Source organism: Taudactylus pleione, unplaced genomic scaffold (genome assembly GCF_031769625.1).
Source record: "Taudactylus pleione unplaced genomic scaffold, aTauple2 ptg000093l, whole genome shotgun sequence".
Classification (NCBI taxonomy): domain Eukaryota; kingdom Metazoa; phylum Chordata; class Amphibia; order Anura; family Myobatrachidae; genus Taudactylus; species Taudactylus pleione.
Window position 1 is genome coordinate 10,458,154 of NW_028284495.1, and position 14,711 is coordinate 10,472,864.

Consider the following 14,711-nt stretch of genomic DNA (forward strand, 5'->3'; position numbering starts at 1 on the left):
ACAGAAGTAACATACAGATACTGATCAGAAATTACATTGTTGCAGTAGACGATATTCTCTCTTGAATACTTTTTTTTTTTTTCTTCGGGGTCCACATGGCCCACAGGAATTACCTTGGGATATATAGTTGGCTAGCATCCAGTGCACCAAACAGCAAAGCTTGGGAGCTCGCAGCATGCACTGGTCCCCCTCCCTATATACCCCGCCCCCAGCCACAGACATTCAATTGTTTCATTTATGCGTGGCAAGTGCACCTGTTTTAACAGTGGGACTGCTCAGGCAGTCTCTAGCTTTTTTATTTTATTTACAGGGTTTAGCGGTGCTAGGCGCCGTAAAAGACGCCTGCACTGCGGCTCCTACTACCTCAGCCGACACTGGCAACACCAGCATCCGCCTCAGCAGGGCTGGGTAGTGGCCTGCGGCTGAGGCCTGGGACTGCAGTCGGGGAATGGAGATGCAGGTAAGTGCGCTAAGCGGTCCCTTACCTCTGGTGTTGAGACGCATCAGGGGGGCTGTGTGTGCAGGACGATCCTCACTAAGAGACCGGGACCATATTGTCTGTTGCCGGGGACCAGTGGTAAGACGCACTACAGTGCACTAGGTTGCGTTCTGCTACTCTGTAGTGCAGCGTACCCGGACGTTAATAATCACAGCCTAGGGGAGATTGGCGCTCCCCCGGCTGCTCCTCCTCCCAGACTCATCCCAGCAGACTTCCGATTTGAAACTCCGGTGTCTGGTATAAAGTGACCGCCTCAGGGTGAGACACGTGCAGTTGATTGTTTGGCAGCGCTGCGGCGGTGTTCTCAGAGGCTGGTCTGTCTCCTATATCCCTCTCCGTCAGGTTTGGCATATAGTGTGCTCTATATCCTACCATCACCTGGGGCTGGCTAGTTGATCAGAGTTCAGATTGCTGTTGTAATCATGCGTATTCATGCCTTGTATGTGACTGTACGCTAGTTGCTGCTGCTTGTACACAACCTGTCATTTTCAAGCTATCACTGTGTTTCTCCTCATCCATGTTTGTGGGGGGGGGGGGGGGGGGTCATTGATACAAAGCCATTTTTTTCATGTATACTGTGTACCTTATACAATTGATATAATATCATGGCTGAAGGTAATGAGCAGGAGGTGAGCTTATCAGTTGGTTTATCTTGTAAATTCTATTCTACAAACCTGTATAATCAGGATGCTGATGGAATATGTAGCAAATGTAGATTATTACAGGATATATCTAATACATCTGTACCAACAATAGAGCCACAAATGATGGCTATCACACCTCAAATTTTGTCCTATTTTATAGGCAAAGCTACTGAGGTGCGAGCTCCGGCCATGGTACCACAGGCAGTACCCAAGGCTGTAGGGTACCCACAGGCTATGCACCATCCTGTATATATGCCTCCTATGAATCCCTGTTGGGATTATTCTGCATCTCACTCTAGTCAGAGTGCATTGCCACCCTCAGTCTCTCTGCAGGTGGAGAAGCTAATGGGGATAAAGAAGCAAAGAAAAGGTCTCGTCAGGTGTCAGGGATTCATAGGAGGCATATATACAGGATGGTGCATAGCCTGTGGGTACCCTACAGCCTTGGGTACTGCCTGTGGTACCATGGCCGGAGCTCGCACCCCAGTAGCTTTGCCTATCAAATAGGACAAAATTTGAGGTGTGATAGCCATCATTTGTGGCTCTATTGGGACATGCAGATATGCATCAGACTGTGAGACTCAGCACTGAATCGGTCTATGAAATAGAGGATTATCAAGTTCTGGATGTTCCCTCTCTGGTTAGAGGGGTTAGAACTGGTCTCAACATAAAGGAGGTAGAGGAAGTTGCTCTGACGGATGATGAGCCAGTCTTTAGGCGTCAGTCTGTGTCTAAAGATTATTTTCCTCGGGCTGGGCAACTGACGAATCTTATGGCTGAAGCTTGGGAGACTCCTGTTAAGCATCTTCAGGCCACTAAGAATTTTACCTCTCGATATCCATTTGAACCAGGGGCATGTAATAAATGGGAGATTCCACCAACAATAGATGCTCACGTGACAAGGCTGATCAAAAGCGCTACATTGTCCATCCCGGCAGCATCCTCGTTAACAGAGGTTACCGATAGAAAGATTGATAACAACTTAAAATCAATGTTTTCATTATCGGGAGCTATTACAAGGCCAGCTACGGCTATAGCCTGGGTAGCTAAGGTTATGGAGGAGTGGATTAAGGCGCTAGCGGCGTCTATGGTTGACCTGTCTAGAGAGCAGCGGTTTCTTCTTTGTCAATTGCAAGAAGCAGCTATGTATATGGTGGAGGCAGGGATTGACGAATGTGTCCTAGCATCTAGGATCTCGGCCAACTCTGTGGCAGCTTGTAGGTCCCTCTGGCTTAAAACCTGGAAGGTGGATGCAGCGTCCAAGAAGGCTCTAGAATAATTGCCCTTCACAGGGAAGGTACTGTTTGGTCCAGGTTTGGATGACATAATGACTTCCTTGGCAACGCAAAAGTCAGTGGAATTGCTATCCACATCTATCTCTAAGAGGCGGCCATATCGGTCCTTTTGTCCACAAGGTAGGACAAAGAAGCAGTTCTCGGCCAAGCAAATTGGCAAGAGAACACAGCCCAAAGGGACTTGATCAGCCAAATGCCACCCTGCCAAGCCAGATGGTAAGTACACTATCTGATGGGTTGACCTCCCCCTGGAGGATGTCAGGATTGGGGGCCGACTCTTGCAGTTTACTCAGGCTTGGCATCAGACCACTACAGGTGCCTGGGTATGAGAGCTAGTCTCTCAGGGTTATGCCATCACATTTATCAGGCATCCCCCTCAAAGATTGGTGGGCACAACCCTTCCTACAGACCCGGTCAGAGCCGCGGCCTACCGGGAGTTTATTGGGGACCTCCTGGAATCAGATTTATCAAAGTACCCAAATTCCGTATGGAAACCCTATGATCAATTGTGTTGGCAATGGAGCCTGGGGACTTCAAGGTCTCCCTGGACATACAAGATGCATATCTGCATGTCCCGATTACAAGATCTCACCAAGCCTTTCTCAGGTTGGCAGTAGATCGGCAATACTATCAGTTTCAGGCTCTACCCTTCGGGCTTGCCACAGCCCCTCGGGTAGTCGCCAAGATAATGGCGGTCATGACGGTTCATCTCAGACGACAAGGAGTACGAATACTGCCATATCTAGATGGCCTCCTTATATTGGCGCACTCTCAGGAGAGGTTACAATGCCATCTACAGATAACCAATGTCTGTTTACAAGAGCACGGCTGGGTAATCAAGAATGGAAGAAGTTGGCACTCTCTTCAACTCAGTAGATGGTGCACTTAGGGACATGGCTGGACTCTCTGGGACAGAGAATTCTTCCAGAGGACAAGATTGTAACACTACAGACTCCTGTGCACAAACTGCTTTGCAAACAAACAGTGTCAGTGCACTTGGCGATGCAGGTTCTGGGCTCCATGGTAGCCACATTCGACATGGTGGCTTATGCCCAGTTCCACTCCAGGTCCCTGCAGCGTTTGATCCTGGCCCAGTGGGATGGTCCATATCATCGGAAAAAACCCAGATGGTACACATCTTGATGGAGGTTCACCTCTCCCTATCCTGGTGGCTGGAGACGACTCATTTAAACAATGGTCGTCCTTTATGGATCACGGAATGGGTACTTCTCACTACGGACGCAAGTCTGCGAGGATGGGGAGCAGTGACGGGTCGTCACACTTTTCAGGGAAAGTGGACAGACCAAGAAAGTCACCTGCCAATAAATATATTGGAGCTTTGGGCCGTGTACAAAGCACTCATATTGGCACAGGACTTTCTACAAGGCAGGCCTGTCCTCAGTCCAACAATGTGACAGCAGTGACCTACGAAAACCATTAGGTAGGCACACGAAGTCCAGAAGCCATGGAAGAAGTGGCAAGGATTCTGCTATGGGCGGAATGCCATCTTCCAGCAATATCGACATTGTTCATCCCACGGGTTCTCAACTGGGAAGCGGACTTCCTAAGTCGCCAGGAGATACACGCCGGAGAATGGGCTCTTAATCCGGAGTTAATTCAAATCCTGGTGAACAGGTGGGGGATACCAGATGTAGACCTCATGGCATCACGTCACAACCACAAAGTCCCCAGGTACGGGTCCAGAACAAGGGACCCCTCAGCCGCATTCGTGGAAACTCTGGCGGTGAGATGGAACTTGAGGTTGGCATACCTGTTTCCTCCAATCTCCCTCCTCTCAAGGGTCGTCAGAAAATTCAAACAGGAAGGCGACAGGATCATACTAATAGCTCCTGCCTGGCCCAGAAGGCTTTTTCTTTCGGATCTGACACGTCTATCCATAGACAGTCCGTTTCCACTGCCTCTGCGGCAGGACCTGTTAATGCAGGGTCCTTGTCTATACCAGGATTTACCTCTGCTGGCTTTGACGACTTGGCTCTTCAGTCTTTCATCTTAAAGGCCAAGGGGTTTTCTCTTTCAGTGATACAGACGATGCTGAGAGCAAGGAAGCCTGCTTCTGTTCGCATCTATCACAGGATTTGGCGGTCATTCTTTCTGTGGTGTTCCAACAGGAGATACAGTATGACCCTAAGATATTCAAGGTATCAAGAGTACTTTGTTTTCTCCAGGCTGGACTAAACTTAGGTCTGCGCCTGGCTACCTTGAGAGTCCAAGTTTCAGCTTTGACAGTTTGGTTCCAGTGTAATATTGCCCTTCTGCCAGATGTTAGAAAATTCCATCAGGGTTTTCTTAGACTGCAACCTCCATTTCTCCCACCGGTGGCACCATGGGATTTGTCTTTGGTTCCCAGGGCACTGCAGAGGCATCCCTTTGAACACTTGGATAAGGTGGACTTGAAATGTCTGTCGGCCAAGACTTTGTTTCTTCTCGCCATCTTTTCAGCTCGCAGAGTTTCGGACCTGGCAGCATTTTCATGTCGTACTCCATATTTGGTGGTTCATCAAAATAGAGCTGTCCTCCGTACCAAGGCGGGCTACCTTCCGAAGGTTGTGTCCCAGTTTCACATAAATGAGGAAATTGTAGTCCCGGCCTTTAAGCCTTCAAACCTGTCTTCAGGTGAAACTTCCTTGGATGTGGTTTGAGCCCTTTGTATCTACGTGGATCGGACCAAGTCCATCAGGAAATCGGATTCACTCTTTGTGTTATATGGTTTTCACAAAAGAGGTTGCCAGCACACAAACAAGCTTGTCTTCCTGGCTTTGTATGACCATTTCTCAGGTTTATACACAGGCTGATGTCCCTGTTTCTAACAAGGTGACAGCACATTCCACCCGGTCTGTCGGACCATCGTGGGCGTTAAGACAGGGCACCTCTGCTGAACAACTCTGCAAGGCAGCCACTTGGTCTTCCATGAGTACGTTTATCAAGTTCTATATTTTTTTTTCCTTTGGGCGGCGGATTCTCCTATCTGCTCATGAGCGTCCCCACCCTTAAGGGAACTGCTTTAGGACGTCCCAAGGTAATTCTTGTGGGCCCTATGGAACCCGAAGAAGAAATATAGAATTATGGTATAGCCTACCTTTTGATAATTCTTTTTCTTCTAGGTCCACAGGGCACCCACCCTGACGAACCTGGCCTCAGATGGACTTGTTCTTAAAGTTTATATGACAGATTCCCTCTTCACTTGTTGAGTGTTTTCTTGTTAGATTTTTTTCTTCCTTCTCCCCTCTCCGTCTCTTTCCGCAAGGCTTGGTCACTAAATGAATGCCTGTGGCTGGGGGTGGGGTATGTAGGGAGGGGGACCAGTGCATCCTGGGAACTCCAAAGCTTTGCTGTTTGGTGCATTGGATGCTATCGAACTATATATCCCAAGGTAATTCCTGTGGACCCTATGGACCTTGAAGAAAAATAATTATCAAAAGGTATATTATACCATAATTCTATATTTTTGTAGATGTAATAATTGTCTTTTTTCTTATGCAAATTTTAGATTGATGACAATCAAAGCAGCTCTTTAGTTATTGCAACCTCTGACCCAGCAGCCAACCTTTATCCTACGAAGCCAAAGGACCTTACAGCATTCGTTAATTTGGTAGATTTCTGCAGGTAAGACCTCTTGATAACCCAGCACTACACCTCATAGATGCTTTCCCGATACTGATAAAATGCAGCAGCAAGTTGGACTAAATGACTTTAAGAACACATCGAGAAATCCTCCAGTAAACTTCTGTCAACCAGTAAAAATAAAGTTGACTTTTTTTCTAGAAAACCATTTAGGTCTAGCACCTGCAACTCCTTATAAATTGATTGAGCATTTATGTATTCATGAGTAAATATGTCCCAAATGGTCCAGTTTTGAATTTACTGATTGCTAGACCATTTAAAAAAAAATTATTCACCTCCTATATGCTAATTTTTCATACCTACAAAGATTTTTTTTTTTACTGGCTACTTTTTAGGATTTGCAGCCATCTTTTAATCATGGTGGAGAGTAATTTTCATGTTTTGTAGGTGTTTTACACAAAAGCAAATATTTCAAGACTGGGAGGTGGTAGAGCCTTGGGAAAAAATCATTGTTCTCCGCAATGACTGGGCTACATTCGTAGTCACATTGACTACCTTTCTGCACTTCTTAATGACTGAAAAAAGAGGACTCAGGCTGAACAAAGTATTGTGAAATCATGGCTTTTCAGGGTGCTACTCTTTCAGGTTTACAGTTTTTCTCCTTCATCCACTAGGGGACACTGGGGATCAAGACACTGGGCTATAGACTGGTGGATGGGAGGAGGTGGCGCTCTAAATTTATAAGTGTGAGTGACTCCTCCCCCTCTATCCCCCAGAAGCCCCAGTGTTAGAATTGTGCTCGAGAGAGCCGGTCACTTGGGGCTCAGCTCAGCCCAGATTTAATATATTTTATTTTGCTATTTTCTTTATTTTATAGCTTCTCACAAGCATTGAGGACAGACTGACAAAGAGCTGCACTGTCAGTCGCTACATGGAGGCATCAGGGGTACCCGCTGCTGATAGTTAAGAGTAAACTACTACATTAGTTATTTTGTGTTAGTTTTGTTTTTTGTCTCCTGCTGGTTCTCTATCCTTCTATGTCGGATAGACCTGGTCTATCAATCCTTTATTGTGCTTATTTCTCCTTTGGGGATTATATCCACATTGCCTTCTGAGGTACATAGGTGTCCATAGTTTTAACTTACCCGTTTTTCTTCCTGGCTAGAGAGCTACGCCTTGCCTAATATACTGTTGACGTTTTATGGTTGTTTGGGTCAATCTCTTCCATGGTCGAGGGTCGCAACAGGAGTCTACGATACTCATCAATGCGCTGGTAGATCCTGTCAGACTACGCCACTGCTGTCAAGTACATCATCCTTCAAGGCGGGATACGCAGCCGCATGGCCTTGCGCGAGGCGAGTCGCTTTCTACAGTGGACAGAGACCCATAATTTGGCGTTCTCATGGGTGTTCTTCCAGGATTGGAAAACTGAAAGGCCGACTTTGTTAGTCATCAGGACCTTCATCCTGGTGAATGGAACTTTCAACTGGCGTTTTTTTCCCAACCGCTAGTCCGTAGGTGGGGCAGGCCACACACATACAGTACATTTCGTGGCCTCCGGGCACAGTCATCTGGAGCCTCGGTTCTGCTCCAGGACTCTCCAATGCAGAAGTGGTAGGCAGACTGGGACTGTTGGGGGTATGTTCTAGTAAACCTCTTCCCTCTTTCTTCCCTTTTCCGCTAGTCCTCAAAAGTGATTAGCACGAAGTGGACACAGGGTTATTTCCTTGTGGTTCCAAACTGGCCCGTTGGGCCTAGTTCTCTCATCTCCTACAGTTCCTCGTCTAGGATTCCGGGCTACTACCTTTTCGCCCGGACCTCTTGCTCCTATGACAGTTCGTATATGCTGACTTACAGCTACTGCATTTATTGGCGTGTTGTTTTGGCCTCTATCTTAGATGTAGCAGGATTACAGACTCTGTGGTTTTCGCCGTGTTTAGGGTTCGCAGGCTGGTTTTGTCAGCTCATTCTAATGTGACTGGACATGAAGGGCAGGGGTTTTCCCTTCACTGTTTCCGGTCTTCCCTTCTTTCTCGGGACTGGGACATATGGTTACCCCTCGGTTCTCTCAGGGGTTTAGGTCTCGGCATTGTCTATATTTTCAGCACCGCCTGGCCAGATTCTTCTTTTCTTAAGGGAGTTCTCCTAGGACAGCCTCCGCTGTCCCACCTACATTCCGTTGGACCTCTTCTCTAGTACTGCTGTTCCTCCAGTCTTCTCTGATCGATCCTTGGAGGACGTGAAAATGGAACTCCTTATGTAATTTTTCATGCTGACCGTGCGGTACTCTCTCCAAACCGTCTTCCTACTTAAGGTGGTTTCGGCCTTCCACTTCAACCAGCCAATTATGGTTCTGCTGTCTGATGGCTCTCAGTCTTCCCTCAACGTGGATTTGTGCGGGCTCTTCGGTTTTATGTGGCCCGTATTGCAGCATTGCGAAGTCAGTTTCCTTGTTTGTCCTTTATGTGCTGCTTATTGTGCTTGGTTTGCTACTATGCAGACAGCCGCATGGATCCATTTTGCCATCCGACAGAAGTCTGTGGATAGGCGCCCGGTCTTCACCGTTTTTTTTCTTTTCTTTTCTGTGCATTCCACTCGTGTGGTGGGTTCTTCTCGGGCTGCCGTCTTAGTGCCTCAGCAACTTTGTTCTTCATCTTCGTTTGTTTCTATCGTTTTGCTACCTTTTGCGGCCTCAGAATCTACTTTTGGTTGCAAGATTTTTGCAGATTACACAGGGCTCTCCCACCCGGGGGAGGATATTTTGGGGCGTCCCCAGTGTCTTGATCTCCAGTGTCCCCTAGTGGATGAAGGAGAACATAGGATTTTGGTACTTACCAGTAAAATCCCTTTCTCCGATTCCATAGGGTACACTGTATGCCCTCCCAGCAATGCTTTACCTGCCTTTATGTTCTGTGTTTTACACATGTTGGATACGTTCTGTTGTTATGTATGTTCTTGTCGGCTTTTGCTGTCCTTGTTGTTTGATTCCTTATCCTCAGTTATGTCTTCTGATTCTGTTTCCATCTCCTTGGGCTCCAATTCTTTAACTGGGGCTTCTGGGGAATAGAGGGGGAGGATTCACTCACACTTATAAATTTAAAGTGCCAGCTCCACTCGTCCTATACCCCAGTGTCTTGATCTCCAGTGTCCCCTGTGGAATTGGAGAAAGGGATTTTACTGGTAAGTACCAAAATCCTATTTTATGGGCGGTTCATATACACTAGTAATTTCAGACTTTTAGCTGAAAATCGCATTTACCAACCCTCCCATTAATTTTTGTTTATTAATGTGAATGAAACATAAAAAATCAAAAACATTGTCTTATTTTCCTTTTAAGCGAAATAATACCAAACAAGCATGTGGAATTCTTTGAGTCTTGGGTTTATGTGTTTGGCTATGAGCTGGTACTGCAATCTACACGTCTACCTCTGATCAGTGGTTTTTACAGACTTTTGTCTATTACAATGAAAAATGCAAAGAAGTTAAAGTATTTTGAGGTAAGCATTATTTGTTAATGTTTGCATAAAATAGAATAGTCATATGGAAACAGTGGAGCACAGTTTTTTTTTTTATTCATATTGTGAATACAGTGGGGTTACTGCAGAGTTACATGCAAGTTAATTTTGTGGACGGATCATGTGATTTTTAGCCGTGTGCATGCTCTGTAGCCAAGCGTATGTAGCTATGAAAATCTACAGGCATTTCAGAGTTGTATTCATCAAGAACTGCCTCTCCCTGTCTTGACACCACTTCTCTGGCTATCATATTTCAGGAGTTTCTCTCCTGATGCACCATCCGGTTCTTTTTTCTTAAACTCTTTCCTTCTCTTCCTTCGAGGTACGCTCTATCCATTTCTTTGACCTTGCTCACCTCAGTGGCCCTAATTCCCACGTTGCCGCCTCATTTTCTCTTCTCTGACCTCCCTTTTCTCTTCCTGTGAGACTTCAACATACTTATAGACTTTTCCACTGATGCTGCAGCCTCCAACTTCTCTCCTCACTTCCTTGTTTGGCCTCACCACCTCACTCCAACGGTCATTCTTTCTTATTACTGTTGTGACATCCTTTCTCTGGATTAACATCATCTCTCTTTCCCTTTCCCTTCCCCCATCATCTTCTCCTCTTCCCAAGACTACTCTCACCGAACACACCCTAGATCAAGTTCTATTCTCCTCCACACTGGATTTCTCTTATCCACCTTTACACTTTCCTGCCCTGACCAAACTCCCTCTTCACAATCCAACCCTTACCTCTGCTCTGGACTTTGCTTGCACAAAAGTACTTAGCCTCTGTCGGCCCATAGAACAAACTAGTTTTCCAATTCCTGTTGCCTCTTCACTACCTTCAACACCTCTTTCTTTCCCCCCACCCTTGCTTTGACTTTGCCATTCTTCTCGCATCCAAAATTTGATAATATTCACAAGGACGTCTCCATTCCGATTTGGCTTGCTTCACCCCTTCCTCTCTCCAGCTGCCTGTCCTTCTTCTCACTGCCACTGTTGTTGAAGTCTGCATTCTAGGCTCATCCTCTTCTTCCCACTCTTGGAACTTACCTCTTGATGTCTGTTCCCACCCCTACAACCTTCCCTCTCATTATCCTTTAAGCATACCCTCACATCACCCATCTTCAAGTGTTCTGAAAGCTCACAACCTGAGTTTAAAAAAAAAGTCTTATTTTCGTTTTTTTACATTGTTGGTCATGGGGCATGCTCATTCAGTCAAAGCCTAAGTAAACGATCCTTCTCATGTCTAAACTGCTAATTTAACTTTACAATCATACGCTATGCTTTGCTCGGGAGGAGAACCCGCACCACTACTGTAAACACAAAGGGGTATATTTAGTAAATGTCGATTTTAATTAATTATGATTGATTTAAATTCGAAAACATCGATGGTGTGCTTCTGGGGCTAAATCCCACATTTACTAACAGATGATTTTTTTTTTTTTTAAAGTATCTGTAAATGTGTGATTTAGCCCCAGATACACAGCATCGATATTGATTTTTAAATCGATCAAAATCGACCTTTACTAAATATACCCCAAAGTCCCAGTTTCCCTCTATTTATCCCTGGAGACTTTGATCACATGAATATCTGAGTTCTATGCTTCCTAACACCATGCTATTATCCATATGGTAACACCTGCTGGCATTTTTCCCTCCATCATTTCAACATAAAATCTGCAGGACCTAAAATTATTAAGTTTAATAGAGAGAACATATGTTCGATCACTATCAATATTTTACATGTTTTATTTAATTTAAATTTGAGTGCATTTTTTAAAATGTATTATCGTTCACTCTTGCTGAATTGTCTACTTTTGTAATATGTGATACCTATATGACTGCGTATTGATTATATATAAAGACTTTGTTATACAAGTGTAAGTTTCCCAGTACAATCCTTTTGTTGTATTTTCTAGAAGTTTACCATGCACATTAAGCAAACTTATTTGAACAGTCTATCTGCATAATGTGTTGTGGCCTGTGTATTGTATTTAATGACATTCCCACAGTACATTTCTTTTTACTGTAAACAAAATCCATGCAGAGAATATCCATACTGTACATGCTGTGACAGTATGATGATTCTCTCCAATAATTATTGATGCTAAATTGAAAATTTACCTGGGCTTTTACTGATACCACAAAAAAAAGGAATTAATCCGCACAGATCGAAGTTAGTAATTCATCAATAGTCACTTCCCTAATAATTTCTGTAAGGACTACTCCAATATCTATAGGGAAGTGCACCCAGGAATATATTATTACATATCAAACAAAAAAAGAAAAAGTATTTCTATGTTGGGGCACTCACGGACTTAAGTAGATGGTTCACTAAATATCAAAAAAACTTCCAACAAATGATTAATCAATGTTCCATTATTCACAAAAAATGTCATTAAATATAACTTTTATTATCTCCTATCAGTAAAATAGAATTATTTAGTACAGCGAAATATTATTTATTTATTTTTATTTTATGTTTAATTATTTAATAAAATCATTGCTTATGTTACTGCCAATGTAATTTCCGGTTATATCGATACACTACCAGTCTCAAAACATTATGTGTTTCATATACCTGGAAACCGGGACCGGTTATATCAAAATAATAGTTATCTCATAACATCTGAGTTTCCTGTATATTTGAAACCGGTAGGTGTCTGCCAAACAAGGACAAATGGTATGTATCAAATAAAGGTAAGTATACACCCTATATCGTAGGTTCTAATAGGTCACTGCCTATATGTAAGTACATCAAGAGCACTTTAGGGATTAACAGAAACGATCCCCTAATTAATATTAGGACTCAAATAATTATACGTTAGGGCCCCATATACATGTTGTTATTAACAAATGGACAATCAGGTTGGTTTAATCACATATCATCCCTTCAAGGATTTACTCACATGGCATATAAAATGAAATCTAAATACCCATTGTCTGATTAGTCGATTGTTATTAGGGCTTCACAACCAATCCCCTGAATAATGTGTTTTATTTAGCCATTTATAGGATTTATAATCCTTTATTAGGAGTCACTACACATCTCATATGTGTTTATAGATCTTTCTAGATGTAAATGAAAATTGATCGATTGTTAGTAAATAAATCGGTCATTAATTAACAAAGCGCTCTTAACTTGCAAATTAATATGCGCACTTATCATCATTAACTCCTACGTTCAACAAGATTAGATATATTGTAATTAATACTTATTGATGATATAAGGCACAAAATTAGGGCAGTGACCTATCTAGCAGGCACAGTCTGGTGAGCCAGTGATGTATGATTACAATGTTGCTATTTAAACTGACATGTAGATGCCACTATGTAGCGGCAGTCCACGATCCACATTAGATTCACTGAAGCACTCGTGCCCATTCATAGCACGCCACACAGCGTGCACCGCGTGTCTCCTGACGCGCGTTTCGCTAGTGTGCTTAATCATAGGCTCCTATGATCACACAGGCTCCTATGATTAAGCACACTAGCGAAATGCGCGTCAGGAGACACGCGGTGCACGCTGTGTGGCGTGCTCTGTGTTTAATGTTTTATGTTTAATATGACAATGTTAATGTGAGAGGTGTCTGTCAGACATGGGGACTATATGAACAGGCACGAGTGCTTCAGTGACTCTAATGTGGATCGTGGACTGCCGCTACATAGTGGCATCTATATGTCAGTTTAAATAGCAACATTGTAATCATATATCACTGGCTCACCAGACTGTGCCTGCTAGATAGGTCACTGCCCTAATTTTGTGCCTTATATCATCAATAAGTATTAATTACAATATATCTAATCTTGTTGAACGTAGGAGTTACTGATGATAAGTGCGCATATTATTTCGATCGATCGATTTATTTACTAACAATCGATCAATTTTCATTTATATCTAGGAAGATCTATAACACATATGAGATGTGTAGTGACTCCTAATAAAGGATTATAAGTCCTATAAATAGCTAAATAAAACACATTATACAGGGGATTGGTTGTGAAGCCCTAATAACAATCGACTAATCACATAATGTTTTGAGACTAGTAGTGTACTGATATAACCGGACATTACATTGACAGTAACATAAGCAATGATTTTATTAAATAATTAAACATAAAATAAAAATAAATAAATAATATTTTGCTGTACTAAATAATTCTATTTTACTGATAGGAGATAATAAGTTGTATTTTAATTAAATTTTTTGTGAATAATGGAACATTGATTAATCATTTGTTAGAAGTTTTTTTTGATATATAGTGAACCATCTCCTTAAGTCCGTGAGTGCCCCAACATAGGAATACTTTTTCTTTTTTTGTTTGACTTTTACTGATACCTATGGTAAGTCTTTGAATGTTCTCATATATAAAATATATAGGTTAATTCATAGCAAATAATTGTACAGTCAGTTTCTAGCAAGTATTTAGTGCTCTGCTATCATCCATCTGCAATGTTTGTTTTCATGCAGGGTGTGCGTCCAAAAAGTTCCAAAAAATGTCTACAGGATCCAGAAAAAAATTCTTGCTTTGACCTGTTTGTGAAATTTGGAAAAGAGGTAACCTGTTAACAACTCCAAATTTGGTTTTTCTAATTTTTTTCTGATATATTTGCTTCATATGTGTGTTTTACACCTTTTTGAAGACTTTTTTTTTTTTTTTTTAACTTGTGCCCTAGAATAGTTGTGAATAAAGGGTTGGGTATGGGAGACTGGCAGTCGGGATGCTGGCCATCAAAACACTGACATGCTCAGTTTCCCTACGGGCTGGGTGAGTATCCTAACCCCCCCCCTTCACCCCCTAACCCTCCCTTGCTGCATCCTAACCTTCCCTACCTGCACCCTAACCCTCCCGGGTAGTGCGTTAACCTAACCCTCCCCCTTTATTGCCTAAACCTAACCCTTCCCCCTTAGTGCCTAACCCTAACCCCCTTCCCCCCCAGTGGTGCTTAAGCCTAACCCTCCCTCCTCCCTGCGGCTAATAGCTGACCTGGTCCGCTATACTTACGTTCGGGATGCCGGCTGTCGGGATTCCGGTGTCGGCATCTCAACTGATGTTGGGATTCCGGCGCCAGTGTTCTGGCTGCGGGTCGTGATTCCGGCGCTGGATTTCGACTGCTGGCATCACGTGCTGAGATAAGTTAACTACATTCCGTGGTTAATGACTATTCTAATTTTAGTTTTTAAGGG

At 43.5% G+C, this 14,711-nt stretch overlaps 1 protein-coding gene across 1 annotated transcript in view; it reads left to right on the forward strand.

The window, feature by feature from the left end:
* The window catches only part of PRKDC (protein kinase, DNA-activated, catalytic subunit), a 418,309-nt gene that overhangs the window by 110,487 nt on the left and 293,111 nt on the right, over positions 1–14,711 (forward strand). Inside the window, exons 17-19 of the mRNA XM_088469547.1 lie at positions 5,947–6,062; positions 9,358–9,517; positions 13,995–14,081. Coding sequence (XP_088325673.1) covers positions 5,947–6,062; positions 9,358–9,517; positions 13,995–14,081 — 363 coding nt within the window. The remainder of the gene's footprint in view (positions 1–5,946; positions 6,063–9,357; positions 9,518–13,994; positions 14,082–14,711) is intronic.